At 40.4% G+C, this 22,269-nt stretch overlaps 1 protein-coding gene across 4 annotated transcripts in view; it reads right to left on the bottom strand.

Annotated features, from left to right (window-relative positions):
- The window catches only part of LOC126194621 (ATP-dependent 6-phosphofructokinase), an 83,613-nt gene that overhangs the window by 52,803 nt on the left and 8,541 nt on the right, over nucleotides 1-22,269 (bottom strand). For all 4 annotated transcript variants that reach the window (XR_007538487.1, XM_049932780.1, XM_049932796.1 and 1 more), the window contains exons 3-6: nucleotides 14,734-14,885; nucleotides 14,462-14,651; nucleotides 10,893-11,103; nucleotides 7,504-7,612 (exon numbers count right to left, since the gene is read on the bottom strand). Coding sequence is in view for 3 of the 4 variants with exons in the window: in XM_049932780.1 (XP_049788737.1) it covers nucleotides 7,504-7,612; nucleotides 10,893-11,103; nucleotides 14,462-14,651; nucleotides 14,734-14,885 (662 nt within the window). In the remaining variant the exon portion in view is untranslated. The remainder of the gene's footprint in view (nucleotides 1-7,503; nucleotides 7,613-10,892; nucleotides 11,104-14,461; nucleotides 14,652-14,733; nucleotides 14,886-22,269) is intronic.

The following is a 22,269-nucleotide window of genomic DNA, read 5'->3' as shown; positions in this document are numbered from 1 at the left end:
TACGAAAGATTTCTGGACAAAACAAATTTTGAAGTATGTGAGAGATCAAACTTGAGTTACCAGTTCCACTGTATTAATGATACATCCACTCAATAGACAACAATGTTTGAAGAAATTATTATGGACATACGAGGGGGGACCCAAAACAAATCGGATTGTTATAAAAAATTTATTGATGAACCTTTTTACAAAATAATTCAGTCACCTTCAAAATATTCTCCAATACATGCGATGCAATTGTCAAGTCTCTTTTTCCCACTGTTGAAAGCATGTTTGGAACTCTAAGTTTGATATTGTCCAGTGCCCTTTGCGAAGCTGTTTTTACCGCCTCCACATCGTCATAACGCTCCCCTTTTAGCGTTTTTTTCATTCGTAGAAATAGGAACAAGTTGCACGAGGCTAGGTCCGGCGAATACTGAGTGTGGGGAATGACAGACCACCTCTGAGATACCAAATAGTGGGTCACTCGTAAGGCCGTGTGTGCTGGAGTGTTGTTGTGATGCGGAAACCAGTCATCTGATCGCCAAAGTTCCGGGCGTTTCCTCCTCACATCCTCTCGCAGACGCCTTAAAACATCCAAGTAAAAGTGCTGGTTAACAGTCTCGCCAGGGGTACGAATTCCCAATGCACAATTCCACGAACATCAAAAAAAGACAATAATTATCGTCTTCACATTTGACCTCACTTGCCTTGCTTTTTTTGGTCTGGGAGAGTTGGAAGTCCTCCACTGGCTTGACACTTGCTTGGTTTCTGGGTCATACCCATAACACCAACTCTCATCCCCTGTAATGACTTTGTTCAAGAAGTTTGGATCACGTGCAATCTCTGTTTTCAAGTACTGACACACAATCATGCGGATGGTTTTTTGCTCCTGTGTGAGAAGGCGCGGAATAAATTTAGCAGCAACACGTCTCATGTGCAAATCCTCACTCAAAATCCGCTGGCACGAGCTCCAACTGATTCTTGTCTCTGCTGAAATTTGGTCAATCGTTTGGCGGACCTTTTCAATGTTCTCTTCATTACACGATGTTGAAGGGCGTCCAGAACGAGCTTGGTCTTCGACACACATCTCACTATGTTTAAAGCACCCAAACCACTCTAAAACCTGTGTGCGGCTCATAGCGTCCTCCTGGAAAGCTTCCTGAAGCATTTGGTGTCTCTCCACTGCAGTTTTTTTAAGCAGGAAACAAAATTTCACACACACTCTTTGTTCTTTTAAAGTTGCCATAATGACTTCGCACAGGTAACCTGCCAACAGTCAGAGAAACACAATACCACACTTGCATGTTCAGCTCTACACTGATGCCGTCTCAACTAACACCATCTTGTGTGAGAGCCCTGCACTATGTGTACGAGTGGCAGCGCCCTCGGAGTCCGGTTTCTTTTGGGTCCCTCCTCGTATGCGTACTAAACTTGTTCTTTTTTGGAGCTGTCTGTGGAGACCTGGTTGAATGATATGCATTCCTGAAGGACTGAATAGAAATGACAGTGGTAAATACACGGGGCCATGTCAGCTTTAACGCCTTGCTTACACCATGGTGATTTGTGACGTTGGGATACAGAGAGTGGTTGTCCAGTGTGTATGATATCTTTTGCCAAACACTGACAAAAGTACTGTAGTGTGCTCCAAGTTTTTAAATGATCATCAGACTTTGTTCATCATTAAGTTCAACCATAACACAATCAAACACTCACTTGGCACATTCAGCAATTAGTCATCAGCTGCAATGCACCTACACCAGATACTGCCATGTCACTGATAATAGGTGCTGTACACGTATCGGTTATTTCGTTATTATTGTAGCGCGAACAACACTATGAGGCAAATTAAAACAATGAAAGTCTTCCCTGCTTTTGCCAATCACTGTGCTTAACACATGTAGTTCTTGTTTCAATTTTTATTGGCTGGTTGCTTCATCTGTCTTGCCAGTAATGCTCATATTGTCTTTTCATTGGTATGCATTGTAAAAATGTATTAAGTTGCTTTGTGTTCTCTAATGAAACTTAGTCACAGGAAATCAATTCTGCTTAAATGATTCGGAGAGTTTTAGAAAGCATGTCACTACTGACACAGCAGATTTCCAAAATAAACTCTGAGATTACTGGACTTTCTTTGTCAAGTGTTTTAGGTTTCCGGTGAAAAGGAGACTGCAGTGAGAAAATAACACACAGAGGAATATATAGTGCAATCTTTACTTCCACGTTAAACTTACAATGACTGGAGTAAGTCAGCGGATGTTGGGATAACGAAAGAAGACTGAATAACAAGGATGTTGTGTAATTCTACTTATTTTAATCCCATAATTAATTAGAAGTAGTAGCTGGTGTACGTCAAAGGGATGAATACATGTCTCCAGCAGCATGCTGTCTATTAGGCTCATATAGAAATCTTCCATTATGAGGACTCTGCTACGATGTACAAGATCAAATAAACCCAGGGCAGATGGTATGGGTGACTCATGCATAATCTACTTGGATTAAGATGAGTGATTAATGGAATTTCATGAGGATGGTTACATCTGCTTCCCAGGATGTATTCCCACAGAAATTTCAGCAAGCAAGTTGCTGTATGTGTGGCAAACAGCCTAATTTATTGAACACTAGGACTAAAAATGAAAACGGCCTGCTACTTCTCACAGGTGTATACCTAAGTGTAATGATCATGTGGCTGAGTAAATCTCATTTTACAGAAGTATGTGACTCTGAATTTTGCAGGTGATAAACAATATTCCTGATTTTGGATCCATGTCTGCACTTTCCATAGCTCAGTCTGAAACTGACATTCTGTTACTCATAGTGATGTGAACCTACTGTAGAGACAAAGTAATTTGTAGAATTTAGAACAGCCTTTGATTAAAATTTTTTCGTTTATTTTATGACCAATAATTGACAATGCAGATCATAAAATGGGTCCTGCAACAATTGCACCATTTATTGTGTTTGGAAGCAGGATGGTGATCAAGACTCTGAACTCTGTGGGACCCCATTTTCCTGTATGTGTTGCTTAGTAAGCAACACATGTACTCTGACATGGAATAGTTAATGGGGTTAAAAATACTTAATCAAAATGGAGCTTGAAGCCACACTTTTGTAGCAAAGCCAAGAAGTGGTGTCTACATGTCATGCCACATGCCTCTTGCAAATCAATGAAGATCATAGATGCCACTGATGTACAAAGGCATCTTTGATGGCAGACTCAAACTGTAAAAAGTGATTTCTTGTTTGCAGACAACAACAGTGTCTTATTTGCCGTACATTTGAGCAGTTTGACTCTGGTTGGTGTTAAACTGATTGGTCTGTATCTATCTTTGCTAGGGTTTTTATCTGCTTTTAATGTCATTATGATTATGCTTTCATTCCATGATTAGAGGAACCCCTTTCTGTCTTATCTTGTTGAATGCCGTTATATTTATTTTGCCACAGTTACACAGGTGATGGACCAGTGCGTTATATACGAGGTGTGGCTAGATAAAAACCGGACTAGTACTGGTGAAACAATAAAACGAATGAAATAAGGCTGAAAGTCGCGTGGCCTGTCACGTGACTCTCGCTCCGCCTACTGCTCGAGTTTCATCTGCCTCCTGCACTCAGTCTGCCCGTGGCGTCTGTTTTAAGTAGTTGACGTTTTGTCTGTGCTTCGGAAAATGTTGAGTGTACAGAAAGAACAGCGTGTTAACATCAAATTTTGTTTCAAACTAGGAAAATCTGCAAGTGAAACGTTTGTAATGTTACAACAAGTGTACGGCGATGATTGTTTATCGCGAACACAAGTGTTTGAGTGGTTTAAACGATTTAAAGATGGCCGCGAAGACACCAGTGATGACACTCGCACTGGCAGACCATTGTCAGCAAAAACTGATGCAAACATTGAAAAAATCGGTAAACTTGTTCGACAAGATCGCCGTTTAACAATCAGAGCAGTGTCTGAGTTAACAGGAGTTGACAAGGAAAGTGTCGAACAAGTTTACCGATTTTTTCAATGTTTGCATCAGTTTTTGCTGACAATGGTCTGCCAGTGCGAGTGTCATCACTGGTGTCTTCGCGGCCATCTTTAAATCATTTAAACTACTCAAACACTTGTGTTCGCGATCAACAATCATCGCCGTACACTTGTTGTAAAATTACAAACGTTTCACTTGCAGATTTTCCTAGTTTGAAACAAAATTTGATGTTAACACGCTGTTCTTTCTGTACACTCAACATTTTCCGACGCACAGACAAAACGTCAAATACTTAAAACAGACGCCACGGGCAGACTGAGTGCAGGAGGCAGATGAAACTCGAGCAGTAGGCGGAGCGAGAGTCACGTGACAGGCCACGCGACTTTCAGCCTTATTGCATTCGTTTTATTGTTTCACCAGTACTAGTCCGGTTTTTTTCTAGCCACACCTCGTATTGTATCTGGTCTTGAGGATGTCTCTTAACTTTGTGCTTCTGTAAATTGGGCATTACATATCTAAAGCATCGGTACTGGTGGAACTTCTATTGACGTTCAGTATTATGAAAAAACACATTGATAGCCCCTATATCAAACAATGTAAAGTCCAGGGTTGAATAACAATATCATGAACAGGACATACTGCTACTCGGCATTAAGACGGGGCACTAAGTCACAGACAGGCACAACGAAAAGACTACCACACATTCAAGTTTTAGGCTGTAAAGCTGTCTTCCTTCTTCTACTTCGAAAGGAGGTCTTTCGGCTGAAAATATATATTTAACAATCTTTTTGTTGTGCCTGTCTGTGACTCAATGTGTCCTCTATATGGTGACTAGCAATCTCTCCCTTTTCATAATAATGTTAACACCGTTATCAAAAATTCCAGCTGAAAAGGGGTGTCATTAATATGACAGTTTGGCCCACCCTTGAGATGCTGGCTTACGTGCATTCATTGTGGTAACACGTTTTCCCAACAATCTTTCTTTCTTTTTCTTTTGACTGTTTAAAAAAAAAAAACAGTGCCTTCTTTCTTAGACATTTGAATAAGATTAGGTTGTCAGAGGAAGTATTGCTACACAGTTGTTCACCTTTCTTCAATGGTGTCAGCCAATTCTTTTTACTGCTATGGGACTGGCTTGCATCTAGGAGGTCCTGTAGAGAAGGATATTGTGCTGTTTGCTGCTTGGATATTATGCTCACTGTGTCTCTCATCAATGTTCTTCTCTTAGTTTGATATGATTTGAGCTAAAGAGGAGTATGCATACTGTTTGGCAGTTCAGAACAACCGACATGATATGCCTTCAGTGGGCCACAAAAGTGGTATGGATGAGATAACTCGATAATGGTCACTGTCGCACAGATTTCTGTGTGCACTTCACTGTTTGTTACCGCTGCAAGGCTCGGACTACAGTTAGGTAAACAGCAGTAAATGTACTACGGCAACACTAAAACGTATTGAGGTGTCTTTATTAATTAGACTGCAGTCTTTATTCATTAGACTGCAGTCTTTATTCATTAGACTGCAGTCTTTATTCATTAGACTGCAGTCTTTATTCATTAGACTGCAGTCTTTATTCATTAGACTGCAGTCTTTATTCATTAGACTGCAGTCTTTATTCATTAGACTGCAGTCTTTATTCATTAGACTGCAGTCCAGTTTTCCTCTACTATTCATGTACGGGTACTGAAGTTACCCGAGAGGATAAGGGGAGGAGGTTACTATTGCATTAGATCTATTTCTCTGCACAGAATTTCAGTATTAAGATGAAGATGTACACACAACAAATTTTTATTAAGACAGGCAGGTGAACCCAAATGGCTACTGCTAGGAGTGTAGAACTTAATGATGCCTGATTGCTATAGATGGAAGATAGTATTAACACATATTTCTGTATTAATCTGATATTTGCAAAAGCTTGATTTATATTTAGTGGTGACAGTAATCTTTATGGTTCCACTGAATAACTGCTAAATATTGGAGGAGGGGTTGGGGGTGGGAGGGTAGAGCCAATTAAGGTGATCAGGGTTTAGGCTGGTAGTCACTTGTTCTCAAGTGTCCCAAAGGATAGGTGTAATATCCATGTGTACTGGTAATGGGAAACCCTAGAGGAAATGCGGCTTTCTTTTCAGGAAACACTATGAGAAAAATTTAGAGAACCGGCATTTGAAGCTGACTGGCAAACGATTCTGCTGCCACCAATAAACATCGCACCTAAGGACCAGGAAGATAAGATATGAGAAATTAGGGCTCATACGGAGCTGTGCAGACAGTCTTTTTCCCTCACTCTATTTGCAAGTGGAACAGGAGGGGAAATGAAAAATAGTGGTACAGGGTACCCTCCACCATGCAATTTGCGGAATATCTATGTAGATATGTAAATTCTCTCTCTCTCTCTCTCTCTCTGTGTGTGTGTGTGTGTGTGTGTGTGTGTGTGTGTGTGTGTGTGTGTGTGTGTGTGTGTGTGAGAGAGAGAGAGAGAGAGAGAGAGAGAGAGAGAGAGAGTGCACGGCCTCCATTTGGTGATGTTTGTGTAAGTGGATTGGCTGTTTTCAGGAGTAAGATTTCCAGAAGGGGGTACTTTTTTCCTCCATCAGTGCCGCCACAGTAGGATAGAGGTCTGCAGCTGTACTAGCATGTCCCCCCCCCCCCCCCTCTTCTGGTGTCGTAAGGTTGGAGATCAAGGGAGGTAAATGGTTCACGATTTGAAAAGAGGAAGTACTAACTGCAACATTAGCAAAGCATGTACAAAACACACGCACACACATTTTTTTTCTCATGTAGGAACAACAAGCAGTCAAGTGTTTTGCACCATTATATTGTGCCTCTTTGGCTCATAAGTTCATTCACATAGAAAGTGTAAAAGATAATCTTACACCACAGAAAAGTGCTATCTAATCTAAGGTATCTTTCCCCAAAAGGTTTACACTCTATTGTACGAATTTGGGAAAAGGGGGGTTAATACAGGTGGTTGAAGAAAAGGGAATTGTAGAATGTGAAGAGAGAGGAGAGGAGAGTAGTGGGATGGGGGGGGGGGGGGGGGGAGGGCAGTACTGCAATATTTCAGGGCCTCTTGCTCATGAAAGATTTGTGAGCCCCATGGGTGGTGGTTGTGCTGGTGCCTGTGAACTGTATAAGACTCCTATTTTAAATAAAATATTTTACTTCCTGAAACAGAGCAGAATATGGTGCTAAAAAGTGTGCTCACACATGCCAATCACTTTAGGAGTCAATGACAGACTCATTCTCTGAGCATGATTAGAGTTACACAGATAAGCCAAGTTAGTTTAAAATGTTAATAAGCTAAACATAAAGCAAAAGTCAAGGTTGCAAGCTACATTCAGACACACATCTGCTTAGGTGCCACCCATCCCAAGCTGATATAATGTATTCAGTTACTAAGTATTAGCCCTACCAATAGTTTGTAAAAAAGGGGTTTTCACACTTTCTTTTTTTTCTGCTTGAGTCTGATTCAACAGTGTGATTTAAGTAGGAAAGTAATGTAGCTGATGGAAAGAAAGAATGTGGTGAAGACAAGATGCAGAAATGAGAAGTCTCCTCTTGCCTGTGCTAACTTCTTGCAGAGTTTAGTTGGCCAATCATGCTCTGGTGGCCATTCAGGAATAAACACAAAATCAGCTTCACTTGTCAGGGCAGTCACCAGCGCCAAATATCTGAAAATTGACAAAACTGATTTTAAATACTATAGTATATCATGATGATAAATAAGATTAAACTGCAAGGTAAATGATGAAGGGCAGCGGTAATAGGCAAATTTCTCAAAATATTAAGTATACAGCAAAGACAGAATTTAAAAATGAGTGCAGTAAATCGAATTCTGCCTCTTGTCACAATGGCCTTTATTAATAACACTGTCATTTTACAAGGAATTGAAATGTGGACAATTAGAGTGTTATATTCCTGAGCATGGGGAATTTATTCTATTGTTTTTGTAACATTTTTAATAAACAACAACACAGAGACGGTGAAATTTTATTTACTACATGTAACAATGGTCAGGAACATGTCAGAACAGGGATGGTAAAAAAGCAATGTCTGGGAAGGTTACAGTGATAGTTTATGACATCTAAAATGTAGAATGTGGAAAATAGCGTTTTAAGCTCTAAACATTATGTTACCTCCTGCATTTCCGTACTTTATGTATGATATATGTACATGGCAGGCATTGAAAGACTTGTCAAGGACCTGTTTGTTATCTAATAAATGTTTATTATCTAATAAAAACTGCTGATATAACTGGAACAGATAACTGTCTGGGAAGTAGGAACTTTTGACTCAACTTCATACGTAATAATCGACATTTTTGAAAGCCTGCAGCTGTAATTCATTATTCAAATAATGCAATACTGCACTGGTTACACATTTTTTTCATGCTTAGCATGACGTGTTTAGGGAATTTTTTCTTGTTGTCAAGTGCAGATTTGTACATAATTATTTTGTGATGTTTGAATGTTTGTTATTCTGCATCTCTTGCACTGTACTCATTTTTGCTGGTTATCAGGTATGGTGCCTCCTCAGTTATGCGCAAACCAGACACATGCAAACTATCATTCACATGGCTGCTTTGTATCAAATCACAAAAATACATACGTAAGTTCTGCACTTGACAACGAGAATAAACTCTCGAAACACATTTTTCTCAGCATGAAAAAATAAAAAAAATACATTACCAGCGTTGTGTTTAAACTAAAAACATTTGAGCAACACAAAGTAAATGACTGTGCCAACTAGTGCTACATGGTCAAATGCTAAAACATGCTAAATATGGTTCAACAAAGGTGTCACGATGATCACAACTATGAAACTGCATTTGTGCAGTACAGACAGTTTGGAAATGGTTCTGGTTGGTCATGAAATCTTTGCTTGAATGAACCCAGTTATTCACAGCAGCCACCACACCAAGTAGAGCATGGCAGCGGCGAGAGAAATGGCATGCATTGCTCCAGCTTTTATGGGTTCATTGATTCAGATTGCTGAGTAGACTGCTCTGGTGTCAAGGAACTAACCACATAATATTTGTAAACACTACTGTATGGCCAACATCATGCCAGCATCATTTTTATTTTCCTCCTACGAACATTTTTTCGTAATGCATAAATTGTGGGAAAATTATAAATATGTTGACAGAAAATCAGGTGCAAATTAACATTGCTGACATAGGAAATTTGATGGGAATGATAAAAAATGTCATAAACGGTGGGAAAACATTAATTCTGTGAATGTAAAGGTGGAGTTATAGTGCGTGCGTGCGTGTGTGTGTGTGTGTGTGTGTGTGTGTGTGAATCTCATTTGTGCATGATGATATATCAATTCAAAACCTAGTCTAGAGGAAAGTTTTACTGTATTGAAAACACTCAGCTTCATCTCGTTTTCTACTAAATGACATGGGTTTGGCTGTCTATGAGAAAGTATGCTACAAAAATAATATTATGTCCATGAAAACTGAATGGGACTGGCAGCAAAAGTGAAGCAGAATAAACATTTCTGGCAGGGAGAATGCAGATAGATGACTTTATGCCACTTGTTAATTGGGGTGAATTTTCTGTACAAAGTAAGAAGGCTACTGACAGACAGCAGACACAATTTCTGCAAAATTAAGAGGTTTCATACAGAATGTACCATCTAATTGACAATCAAATAATGCACAGAGTGACAGTGAATACTGGAAGTTACATTAGATGGAAAGTGGATTTTCCTTTGCTCACATTGGTAGCAGAGCATGTGGTGTTTACCATGAAGGAAAGACAACAGATGTAAAACTAATGAATCATAAGAAGTTTCTTCCTTACATGCTCCATTTCTAACATGTCTTCAACCTGACTAACTTCAGAGAATGGAGTTAGTAAGAAAGATGAAAGATACATCGCTAATGATACTGGACAGTAAATCAGCAGCTCTAGTGCTGGTAACAAACAAAGGAAATGCAATGGTTTCAAAAAAGTTTGAGTATGTTGTCAATTTAAGTATCTGCTTCAGAAATTCTTGCAATGAAAATGTGTAGTGTAGAAATGGTCCAGACAAAGTTCTTTGCTGGCTTCCAAAGTACAAGAAAATAGTCAGATGATGACTTACTGAAAGTTGTGTAGCCTCCTCAGTCCTTAACTTTTATGGATGAAAAGTTTATATGGGTGGTCAGTGCATCGTTCCAGGACAAAGTAAGACTAAAACATTGAATTTTTTAAAAAAATTGGTGATTCACCAAAATTATTGGATATACTGAAAGTGAATATATTTGCCTCAGGAAACAGTCAAAATATGTGTAACGTCAAATACCTAAAAGTTACAAAAACAATCTCACTGGAATGTGAAGGTACAGGTCATTGCTCAATGTAGACCCACTGTAAATACCTAAAAGTTACAAAAACAATGTCACTGGAATGTGAAGGTACAGGTCATTGCTGAATGTAGACCCGTTGTTATACTGTAAAAAATATACTGCTGTTTTTATTCAGTAGACTAGGGTATATTAGCATATTAAAGCATATTCTAAACACATTCTAGTTCAAAATTAGTAAAAACAAAGATAAATTAACTTTACTTCTTAAAGACATGCAGACACTGTGATAAACAGCCTTCTTCTGGTAGATGCTGTCACTTAATAGGACATGCTGAAATGCAAACCAAGTAATGCACAGAAAGAAGAATATATGCTACAATCAGGCACAATGAGTTCAGTTTACTCTGTTAAGATAGAAAACGAAACAGATAAAAATTGGTTAATGCATATATTCTACACAAGAGCTGGGAGTAGATGACATTAGAAAATTTGCAGGAGTAACACAGATAAATATTGCTGGAGGAGGAGTTTAGAGAAGGTCTTTATCCAGTAAACAAACACACAGGCAAAGACAGAAAGAGAGAGAGAGAGAGAGAGAGAGAGAGAGAGAGGGAGAGAGAGAGAGAGAGAGAGAGAGAGATGACATGGTTACATACCCACAATGTCGTCCCATGACCTCCATAATAAATGTGCGCTGATGTGAGAAAGCTGTTGAGACTATGGCATCAACAGCCTCAATAATTCGATGAAGGGCAGAATCCGTACCAATGGTCATGTCAGTACCACAGAAATCATTGTCTATGGAACCCACCAAACCAGCAATATGAAGATATGTGTACTTTTCTCTGCTTTCTTTTGTGATTTCGCCTAAAAAAAAGCAAAACTTGTGAATCATAATCATTAAAAAAGTGTATCACGTGAAATTAATAGAATTTTCACCATGTCTTGTTTATTAATAACTTTGCTAAAGGTCCTGTCAATTGGTAACTGTAATGTTTATGCTAGATTTAATTGGTTGGTTGGTTTGGGGAAGGAGACCAGACAGTGAGGTCATCGGTCTCATCGGATTAGGGAAGGATGGTGAAGGAAGTCGGCCGTGCCCTTTGAAAGGAACCATCCCGGCATTTGCCTGGAGCGATTTAGGGAAATCACGGAAAACCTAAATCAGGATGGCCGGACGCGGGATTGAACCGTCGTCCTCCCGAATGCGAGTCCAGTGTCTAACCACTGCGCCACCTCGCTCGGTGCTAGATTTAATTCTGTTGAGAATTAGAAACCCAACATGCAATCTTACATACTGGTATGCAATATTTATTACTCAACACTAAACATCTGGGTCTTAGACCTGCTTTAGGACAATGTTCCTACCCGCTGACAGAAAAAAATGTTACAGCCTCTAAAAAAATACAATTTACTTTGACATCTGTCTCTTTAAAAATTTAAATATTATTTTGCTTCTGTTGGGAGTGATGCTGAGACAGAAAATGATTTCACCAAACAAGTAATTTTTCACTTAATTACATGCACAAAAGATACACTGTACACACACACACACACACACACACACACACACACACACACACACAAACACACCACACAACAACCATAGAGTAGAAAGAATATATCCACATGCAATTATCTCAGGACTGTTTTGAAATGTGAATGTGTATCCTGAGACAACAAGTTTCATAATGCCAGTATATTAAACTTACTGTGCATAAATCACCATTCAGGAATAATCAATTTTTTTTAGTCTGCCATGTCTGAAATTTATGTATTATATTAAACCCATCTCCCATAAAAAAAAAAAAAAAAAACCTTCGATCATCAGCATTTCACCAAGTTTAACATTCTATTCATAACATCCATACCAAAACAAATTTATGTCATCCTTTCGAATTGCAATATAATTAATTAATCTTGGATACTGTATGTATTAACTCAGGTCCAACCAATGTTTATTTTGTCAATGTGCATTCACACTCCACAGGGGAAGCCATATTTCATCAGCACATTAGGTTTCTCCACCACTTGGCAGCACTAATTCATTTGCACCGGAGCAAAGTACAGGACCTTAAAGCTTATTTTAAATGGCTTTTATGACCTGTGGGCCACTGCCTATTTGCTAAGAACAGTTTCAAAATTATCTCTCTCTGTCTTCCTTCTTCATTTTAAATTCTAAGATCTTAAGGCCTGTTCAACCAATAACACAGCTCCCTCGAAATTAAAAAAACTGTGATATTTGCACTGATACAGCATTTAAACCAGGAACAAAACTCTCTCATTCATATTATCTACACTTCTTTCATTAGTTAGTTTCATGTTCCACAGAGCTTTTTCATATTACATCCAGTCTGATCCCTCCAAAAACCACCTTCGGAGCACATCTCTTGTCACTCAGTATTAGCCTGATCTCGAACGTATTAATCAGCTACTTCGAGAAGGCCATGACTTCCTAAAATCATGCCCTGAAGTGAGACCCATTCTGTGTAAGATTTTGTCCACCACACCTTACATAAACACTGTTTGGCCTCTTAAACTAGCACGACTACCACCAAGTTATCAGTTAGGATGAATGGGCATAAGCAGAAGGTTTATACCGGCAACATCCAATAACCAGTTGCTGTAACATGACACTTGTGACCTATGTGCCTCTTTCACCATACATGCCATCTGTATTCTTCTCTCGGTTTCTCAGAATTCCGCAGGTGGGAACAATCGCTACAGTACGTCCTTCGTTCTTGCCACCCACCTGGACTTAATTTACATTAATTTCTTCAATCTCAGCATTTCTTCACAGTAACTACTCCTTTCTCCACTCCATTTTAGTTTTCTACATCTTTCATTTTCTGACCTGTCTATTTTTTGTTGTCCCCTCCTCCCATCTCTGTTATGTACAACGCATATAGCTTATCACTCTTATTAACTCACGCATAATGTCTTAGCAGTAATCTCTGTCTTGCATATTAACCCGTTTTCCACCTTGTCTCAGGTTTTCAAATCTCGCCCAGGCAGTCCCCACCAATCAGTCTTTCCTTTTCATCCTGTAGAGTAAGTCTCCCCTGACCTGGGGTTCTGGGTGACTTTTCCAAACTCTACCCCTTTTCCTTCACCCCCTCCCTTCCTCCTCAATGCTTCTATGGGAAAAGGAGTCACCAGCTCTAAAAGTTTGCATAAGTAAAACCTATTTCTTATGTGTGTGTTCTCCTGCCACCACTTGGTGAGTAAATTTTCTGTCTATCTGATTACATTATATTTTCAAAAAAGATGATTGCTACTCATCATATAGCGGGGAGATTTGAGTCACAGACAGGCACAACAAAAAGACTGCTAAACAAGTAATATTTCAGCCAAAAAGCCTTCTTCTGAAGTAGACAAAACACACAAACACAAATTCACACAAACACGGCTCACACACACACGACCACTGTCTCTGGCCGCTGCGGCCAGATTGCAAGCAACAGTGTCACTCACAAACTGTTGCTTGTAGTCTGGCCTCGGCAGCCATTCAGAAGACGGATTTTTGGCCCAAAGCTCACTTGCTTAACAGCTTTTTGTTGTAGCTGTGTGTAACTCACCACCTCCACTATATAGTGAGTTGCTATCTTTTCTTTTGAACTAACAGTGTGATTAAAGTTCCAACAGTAACATTGGTAGTACCCTCACCCCCACTCCAATACACGCCATTATTTGTTTCATTTCTTATAAGAAGAACCAAAAAAAAATTCAAAGGGGCTCAATTCACAAGGACTCCTTTTTAATGATATTAGTATAACTAACAACAATATTATGAAAAGAAAAGTTGCTACTCTCCACATAGCAGAGATGCTGAGTCACAGATAGGCCCAACAAAAAGACTGTCACAAATAAATAAAGCTTTCGGTCATTTAGGCCTTCGTCAACAATACTGCAGTCGTGCGTGCGAGTTGTATTTGCGTGTGCGTGTGCGTGTGTGTGTGTGTGTGTGTGTGTGTGCGCTTGTGTCTATTGTTGACAAAGGCCTTAGTGACCGAAAGCTTTATTTATTTGTAACAGTTGTGCCTATCTGTGACTCACCGCTATATGGTGAGTAGCAACTATCCTTTTCACTGTATTGTTAAATTCAATCCTGGATTTTCCATTGTTTGATTAGAGTAATTTATCTATGAGAGCAATTGCAGATTAACTGCAACCCATTTTACAGATGTAGGTAACGATGAGACAAATTGTTTACACCTCATCTTACCCTTTTGCAGTAGTTCATCAAGAAGAGAGGGCCATTCTTGTCGGAAGAGATTTGCCCCTGTGAGTGAACCATCTCCACCAATCACAACAAGATTTGTAATCCCTCTGGTCACAAGGTTTTTTGCAGCCTTTAAGCGGCCTTCACGTTCTCTAAAGTCCTTACACCTTGCAGAACCAATTACAGTTCCTCCCTAAACAAGAGAAAATTGATTTACATCAACACACTAACAAACACATGAAATAAGTTCATGCAGAAAACAGTACACAACATACCTTATGAATGATAGAGGAAACACTAGACCATCCAGCCTCTTCTATGTGATCTCCACCATCAACCATTCCTTGGTAACCTTCCCTGATGAAGAATACTTTGCAACCCAAATATATACCAAATCTTACAACAGCACGAACAGCAGCATTCATTCCTGCAGAATTACAAACAATTACAAAATAGCAAAAAACAGGTTGTAATGACAACTTAAAACAATATCAAAAGGTCAATATGTGAGTTAATTGCTTCAAATTAAGCAATACTGTCATTATGGAACTATCGTTACCATCTCCATATCAACCTGGCAATGTTGCAGTTGCTGCAACCGATTATTCAAATAACCAATCATATTTGTGTACACATTTCCTATGCTGCAAGAACACACACCACTCCTATGTTTCCAGTAGCATGTAAATTCTACAAAAATATTAGCTTGTCAGCCACACAAACACAGGCTTGAAAAATGTCACTCAATTGTGTAAATGAAATGATCACATCCACCTACATATGGGGAAGATGTCAAGTTGCAAGTCTTTTAAACTGATCCCACACTGGATGATGTGTGTGAATGATGATAATTACAACATAACACCCAGTCCCCAAGTGGAGAAAATCCCTGTCCCAGCTGGGAATCGGACCCAGGACCTCTGCATGGCAGTCAGATGTGCTGACCACTCAGCTAACGAGGTGGATACTGAACTACATAAATATTGGTTATTACAGAACTTCAAAAACGTATTCCTAATAATTGATTGGAAGCAGTATTTGGGGTTTTAAGAATACATCACTGCAATGCACACCAGTGATGAATGTGGATAAAGAAAAAAAAACAATTACTATACAGAAGGGATATTTGCAATGTAAAGCTCCCTGTCGACAATTTGCAAAGTGCTTCTGCATTTACAGAATTTCTCAAACAAGAGTTAGCATAAAAGTCCACAGTGGCACTTCCAAATTACACATGACAGCAGAAACTTATCTAACCTGAGAGATGGTACACAGTCTATTGAGTCCTGAGATATTAGAAATGGAGAATTAACTCAGCTGGAAAAGGATGGAGAAGGAAATCAACAAAATTTTGGAGGAACCAGCCAAGCATTTGTTGAAAAATATTTCCAAAAACCATGAAAAACCCAAATATGGATGACCATATGAGAATCTGATACCCTCTATTACAGAATACAAGTTCAGTACCTTAACCACTTAAACAACTCATCTCACTTGGTTTCCAATTTGATTTATTACTACTGGTTCCCAAAACATGTGACCATGAAAATTAGTGACAGTGGTCACACTAACTCTATCTGCACAGGATAGGAGCCAACTGCAGAGTTGAAACAGGAACTTTTCAGAGATAGGATTTTTTGTTTTGTTTTGTTTCTGCTTAAGATTCTTAAGTACTGACAATCAACTGATTATGAGTTTTGGCATTTAACAGTTTTGCCCTAAACAGTCCATGAAAAGTGTGATTACAGTAACTGAATTGCAATAATTCATAAAGGAATGTTATTACTTCAGACATCCTCCCTGTACACATACATATATATTTAAACTTTCTCTCAAAATCTTAAAAACACACACACACACACACACACACAGGTGCACCTACACTGGGGCGACTGCACACACAATACTGCATTTGTAGTTCAGCTGTTGAACCTGGAAGGAGGTTGTGTATGGTGATTTGGATGGAGCAGGAGAGAAAGAGAACTGGCAGGGGCACAGGTTCAGCATTCAACTCTAGGTTACTGGAGCCAGGGAAGCATGACAAAGATGATGTGAAGGCATGGTTTGGTGAAGGTGACAGGGCAGAGAAAGGGAAAACTGTTGTGTCGAGGGTGTGGGGACACTGATTTGTGTTAGAGTGAGTCCAGGAGAATTATGGGAGCAAAGGGTATATTGCAAGGATAGCTCCCATCTACATAACTCAATAAACAATAACTTTACTAAACACAATGTGCACATGTTACATTAAGTTATGCTTTCACCAGCCTTTTGAGTTCTGCTTTTGCACTTCACTAAATGGTATTTGGGACATAGTTTGTTGCATAGTTTACAGACACAGTCCTCTGTGGGGTCGTGATATGATTCCTTCCGGCATACATTTGCATAGAAACTGTGGGCAGCAAAACACGTGTATGGGAGATGGAGTTGGAAGTTCGGACCTTTACTGGCACCTAAATTCATCGCTTCTGTTTCCACGATTTCTTTCAGTACATCCTGGGCTTTGTTCTGTCTGTCCTCAATGACAGTTTTCTATGTTTGTGCCTCTGGAAGACAGCATCGTCTAATATCTTCTACAAAGAAAGCTTTCTGCACTATTATTAAGTGTAGCTATTTCTGATGAATTTTGAGACTGATACAGCTCTTTTTAGGAACCTAGCTTAAACATTCTCTAGATAGGTTCATGTTAGTTGACTTATGTATGTGGCAGCTGGCATAACTTTGAGCTCGAACAGAGTTATTGCAATTGAGAGAGTGTAACATTTTGTAGCTTAAGGATGTCATAAATGGCTTTTCTTGTGGCTGTTGCTCACTCCCAGAGAGAGAGAGAGAGAGAGAGAGAGAGAGAGGTTCCAACTGTTTGTTACTCCCAAGTATTTCAAGCTTCTGATGTTGATTCACCACATGTGAGATGTTCGCTCTTTGATATTCTTCCTCCTCTTCTAAATTTTATTGCTTTCATCTTTGAGTTGGTTATTTGCAAGTTTTCTAGTGCCCAATTTCTGATGGTCCCCATGGCTGCTTGTAGCTCTTCTAGGCTCCTGGAGAGAATGACCATTTGATCTGCATGCATAAGCAGTTTTACATTTCTTGTGTTTATAGTCTGCCCAGTGTCCACTGACATTACACTAAAGATTACCACATGTATCAGACAACCTTGTAGGACCCCTCGATTTGACGTCGTTTTTCAACACTGATATGCCATCATATATTGCTACATGGTTTGCATCTAGGATCAAATTGCTTGCTTCTAGTTTGTTGCTTGATTCACCTAGTCTATTCTCTAGCTACTGGATGAGGTTCTCCCTGCTGATACTGTCAAATGCTTTAGTGTAGTCTATAAAGACTGCATACAGTCGACTGGTGGGTTATTTTTTTAATGGCTTTTTGCAATGAATGCAGTGTTGACCTGCCTGGAGTGAAACTGTATTTATTCGTCGGGATAGAAGCATATAGTCTTTATTCAATGTGCCCTAGTAGTAGTTTAGAGAAGAGTTTAAACATGAAATTCTTTTAAGCAACTTCCTCTTCGGGAATTTGGGACATCTTTTCAGCACTTGCCTCTGTAGAGCATAGTTATAAACTTGTGTCTTCATTTCTGTGTTACCTGTCAGCATAGGCGAGTTGTGGTGTTCCCTGCATCAGGAGGTAACATTCTTCATTGAACCATGGCTTCATGGTGCATCTGAAACTGGTTACTTCAGCAGCAGCCTGTGAGAGTATATTATTCAGAGCTGCTGTTGTCTCACCTACCTCATCATGTGGATTATTGTTGGTAGCTCTGCTTTGCGTACTAGCCATTTTTCTTCATCTATGTGCCTTGATACATGTGGTTTAAGGTTTTTATGTGTATGCTTCTGAGATTAATTGGACTTTAGTTACTAGTGGAAGGCGTTTCTTAATTGTGACTTTTTTACTTTCACCTGGGTGTAACACTGAACGTTCATGACTACTAGGTCGACTGTGCACCTTGCATTTGGTACTACATATATGTATCTCTTTTCCTGATTTAGCAGTCTCAGCAGGTATTCCATGAGAAAATCTGTGACCATAAGGGTTTTTGAGTTCCATTTGTCTATGCAGAAATTTAGATACCCTACCAGAATGGTCAGCTTACCACCTTCTATATCTTCCAGCGCCTTTCCTAGCTTGTTGATAATGCTCTCAGGTTCGCTACTGGCCATGTAGTACACACTTATTTTCATTTCACTGATGACTACAGTTAAGGTATTATTTGTATGACTGATTATGTGGGGGCAAGGGGTTGAAGGTGTGGTTTATGAAACAGCTTAGTGACCCGAGAGGGCACCCTCTATCTCCTTTCTTGGCTAGGGAGTGAAATCTGTAAAAGTTCCTCATGCTTGTGCCTTCTGAGCTTAATGTTTCTGTGAAGAATTATGTCATTCTCTTGGAAGATAAGTGTGTGTGTGTGTGTGTGTGTGTGTGTGTGTGTGTGTGTGTGTGTGTGTGTGTGTTTGGTTATGGTTGTTCAACAGTGAGGTTATCAGCACCCTTACACACATTAAAAGAAACAAATGTGGATAAAATTACTAAATTGTGATCATACACGCTAAGACAATGGGAAAGAAGAAAGATGCTACACATGAGACTAAACAACACATAAAACAGCAAAGGAGTTAAAAGGAAGGCACAGGAAAATGTCACAGGCTGACCATTTATGTCAGTGTATGTTGAGCCAGTCAGTCTGTAAACACATTATAACCATTTCCCTAAAATCTTGGAAAAAAAATTGGACAATTTACAAAACTTTAAAACTAACCACATTCATTTGAACATGATATAAAACAGATTGTAGATCTGTCAGCAAATCAGCATGTGGTCGGAAAATAAAACACAGTCCAATAAAATGTGATGCACAGTGATCCGTATGCCACAAGTGCTACACATTGGGGGGTCCTCTTGCCAGAGCAAGAAGCCATGCATCATAGGGCATGGTTTGTGTGAAGACAGGTAAGGAGAACCTTGTCCCATCTACATGGCTCAAAGGAAGTACACCATGGCTGCATTGTGGCTTTAGTAGATGGAGCTTATTATCTGTCACTTCCAGCCACTTATCCTCCCACTGACCCAAGACTCTGGAGCTCAAAAGCAAGCTTATAGCATGCAGGGATATGGCACACTGAAATACCTCCAGATCATGACACACCTCTTTGGCTGCTAGATCCGCCCTTCATTCCCCGCAATTTCCATCCGCCCTGGTACCCAGCAAAAATACCCCTTCCCCACTCATAGTAGTTGGAGGAGGGCATCCTGGGTTAGTGTGGACTACTTTGTCTGCTGGATACAAACATTTCATTTCAGAGAGTGAAGGGCACTTAGAGAATCAGAACAGACAATAAATTTAGCACTGGAAGAATGTCTCAACTGCTCAAGTGCCCGCAAGATCGCTTATAATTCTGCATCAAAGACAGTGAAGTTTTCAGGCAGTAGGCCTTGAGGACACGAACTGGGAGTGGCTCGTGGACAACTGGAGAAAAGGCATTTCAGAGGCAGACATCCAAAAGTATGGTGTGCTGGTGAAATTGGAGCAGTGAGGAACTTACATGCCTCACGCACCATGAGGAGCTGCTGCCCGATATTAAGTGAGCACAGAGACTGGATATGGCACTGGTCCTTTAAGCACCCATGACCAGCAAATCCCCTCACGGTGGAACACCAATGATCTTCAAATAAGAAGGCCTCGCCGATCCATATACTGTGCACCCGCAGTCCAGCCACAAATGCATGAAAGCCCCATAAAACTGGAGGAGACACGCTCTGTCTGCTCCCCAAGACCTGTGACTAAGGCATTTTAAGTTGTTTACTGCCTTTAGAGATATAGCTTTCAGGTCTCTCAGGTGTGGCAACCATGACAATTTGGAGTAAAAACTGAGGCCCAGGAACCTCACTGACTCTCTAAAATGTAGGATTGTGCCCCTCATATGCAAATCAAGTAAACTAAAAACATGATGAGAATAATTAAAATGTCATATTTTGCTTTGCATCAGCTGTAATTTTTGCAAAATGATCAAGCAGAGTCTGAGCGATTTCTCCGGGCACTGTTTGGTAACACCTCTGTTTCAGCACTGCTGCTAACGGTAAACAACTGTGTTTGCCGGAAGTCCTAGGTATGGCTTCCCATGTTTTTGTAGAACAAGCGGAATGGTTGGTAAGAGTTCAGGGATGCTTGCCATGACCTTTTCTTGCTTCTCCTTAATGATGCGGAGAGCCTGGGCTCTCGCAACTCGAAATGCTGTGATGTTGTCTGCTGTTGAGTGGCATTTAAACCGTCTGTCCTGGGTTGCTGAGCAGCATTCATCTGTCCACCAAGGTACACATCACCACCTAAGATGACCTGTGGTATGGATAATTCAGCGGTGTGGTAGATCACATGCATAATGTGGTCTACCCATTTCAGGACGCTGTGACGGTCTTCAAACATAGCCGACTGCGTGAACAGTGCCCAGTTAGCTCCGCTGATCATTCATTTTGGTGGCTTCTGTTCCGACCATCTAGTAGGTGTATCCACAGTGAAAAGTGGTCATTGGAATGAAGGTCATCAGTTGCTTCCCACTGTGCTGAGTGTGCAAGTGTTGGAGAGCAGAAAGATAGGTCAAAGGCTGAGGATGACCAAGTAGCAGCTGAGAAATGTGTGGAACTGTTCTTCTTGAGGATGTACAGCTTCTGAGACACCACGAGGTTCTCCAAAACACAACCCTGGGACAAGTGTAGTTTGAGCCCCATTATACATTATTGTTGTTGTGGTCTTCAGTCCTGAGACTGGTTTTATGCAGCTCTCTCGTAAAGCTGCATGCCCTCGGGAAAAATTATGGCTGTAGTTCCCCCTTGCTTTCAGCCATTCACAGTACCAGCACAGCAAGGCCGTTTTGGTTAGTGTTACAAGGCCAGATCAGTCAATCATCCAGACTGTTGCCCCTGCAACTACTGAAAAGGCTGCTGCCCCTCTTCAGGAACCACACGTTTGTCTAGCCTCTCAACAAATACCCCTCCGTTGTGGTTGCACCTACAGTACGGCTATCTGTATCGCTGAGGCACGCAAGCCTCCCCACCAACGGTCTATGGTCTATGGTTCATGGGGAGGTTGAGCACTGAAATCACCCAGTACAAGGAGTTGCTTCATAAGGCCTGTGAGAGCCTCAGAGTCTATTGCATCCTGCAGAGGTAAGTACAGGGAGCAGATAGTGATGCCTAACTAGCACGAAGTGCAACAGATACTGCTTGTAGGTCAGCAACTAAGAGGAGAGCAGAGGAGTTGTGTGTGTTATTGACAAACACAGCAACACCTCCCTTGGCTCATTCCCCAGTCAGCTAATCCTTACACAGGAGGGCCTATCCCCATCGCACAGCGGCATCAGTAGCTTTGAAATGTGTTTTCTGTAAACACAAGCACAAGGGCTGTGCCTGTGCCAGGAGTTTCAATTCCTCCACGCGAGTCATGAACTATAGCATGGGAACCATGCTGTCATGTGGGTTGCACTTTCTTCCTGTCTTTCCACCCAGATGGGGAGCCCACAACAGTTGGAGTTTCAGCCTTCAGGCAAGATGGTTACCCCAAGCAGATTTTGCAGTCCACTGGCACTGAAGCAGAAGCAGCAGAGCCATCAAGTTGAATGACATCAACATGATCTGATGATCTACAACCTTTTTTCACCTGTGGTGCAACCTTCCTATTTGCTTTCTTGGCCTGGAAGGCTTTGCAGGAACTACCACAGTAGTGATTGAGGCAGTGCTTTATTTTTTTACAAGTCTCTGCTTTGTTGACACTGGCAACCCCAATTAGTGTGGAAGTGCTG

Source organism: Schistocerca nitens, chromosome 1 (genome assembly GCF_023898315.1).
Source record: "Schistocerca nitens isolate TAMUIC-IGC-003100 chromosome 1, iqSchNite1.1, whole genome shotgun sequence".
In the NCBI taxonomy this organism is placed as follows: domain Eukaryota; kingdom Metazoa; phylum Arthropoda; class Insecta; order Orthoptera; family Acrididae; genus Schistocerca; species Schistocerca nitens.
This window is presented reverse-complemented; position numbering and strand designations above follow the sequence as displayed.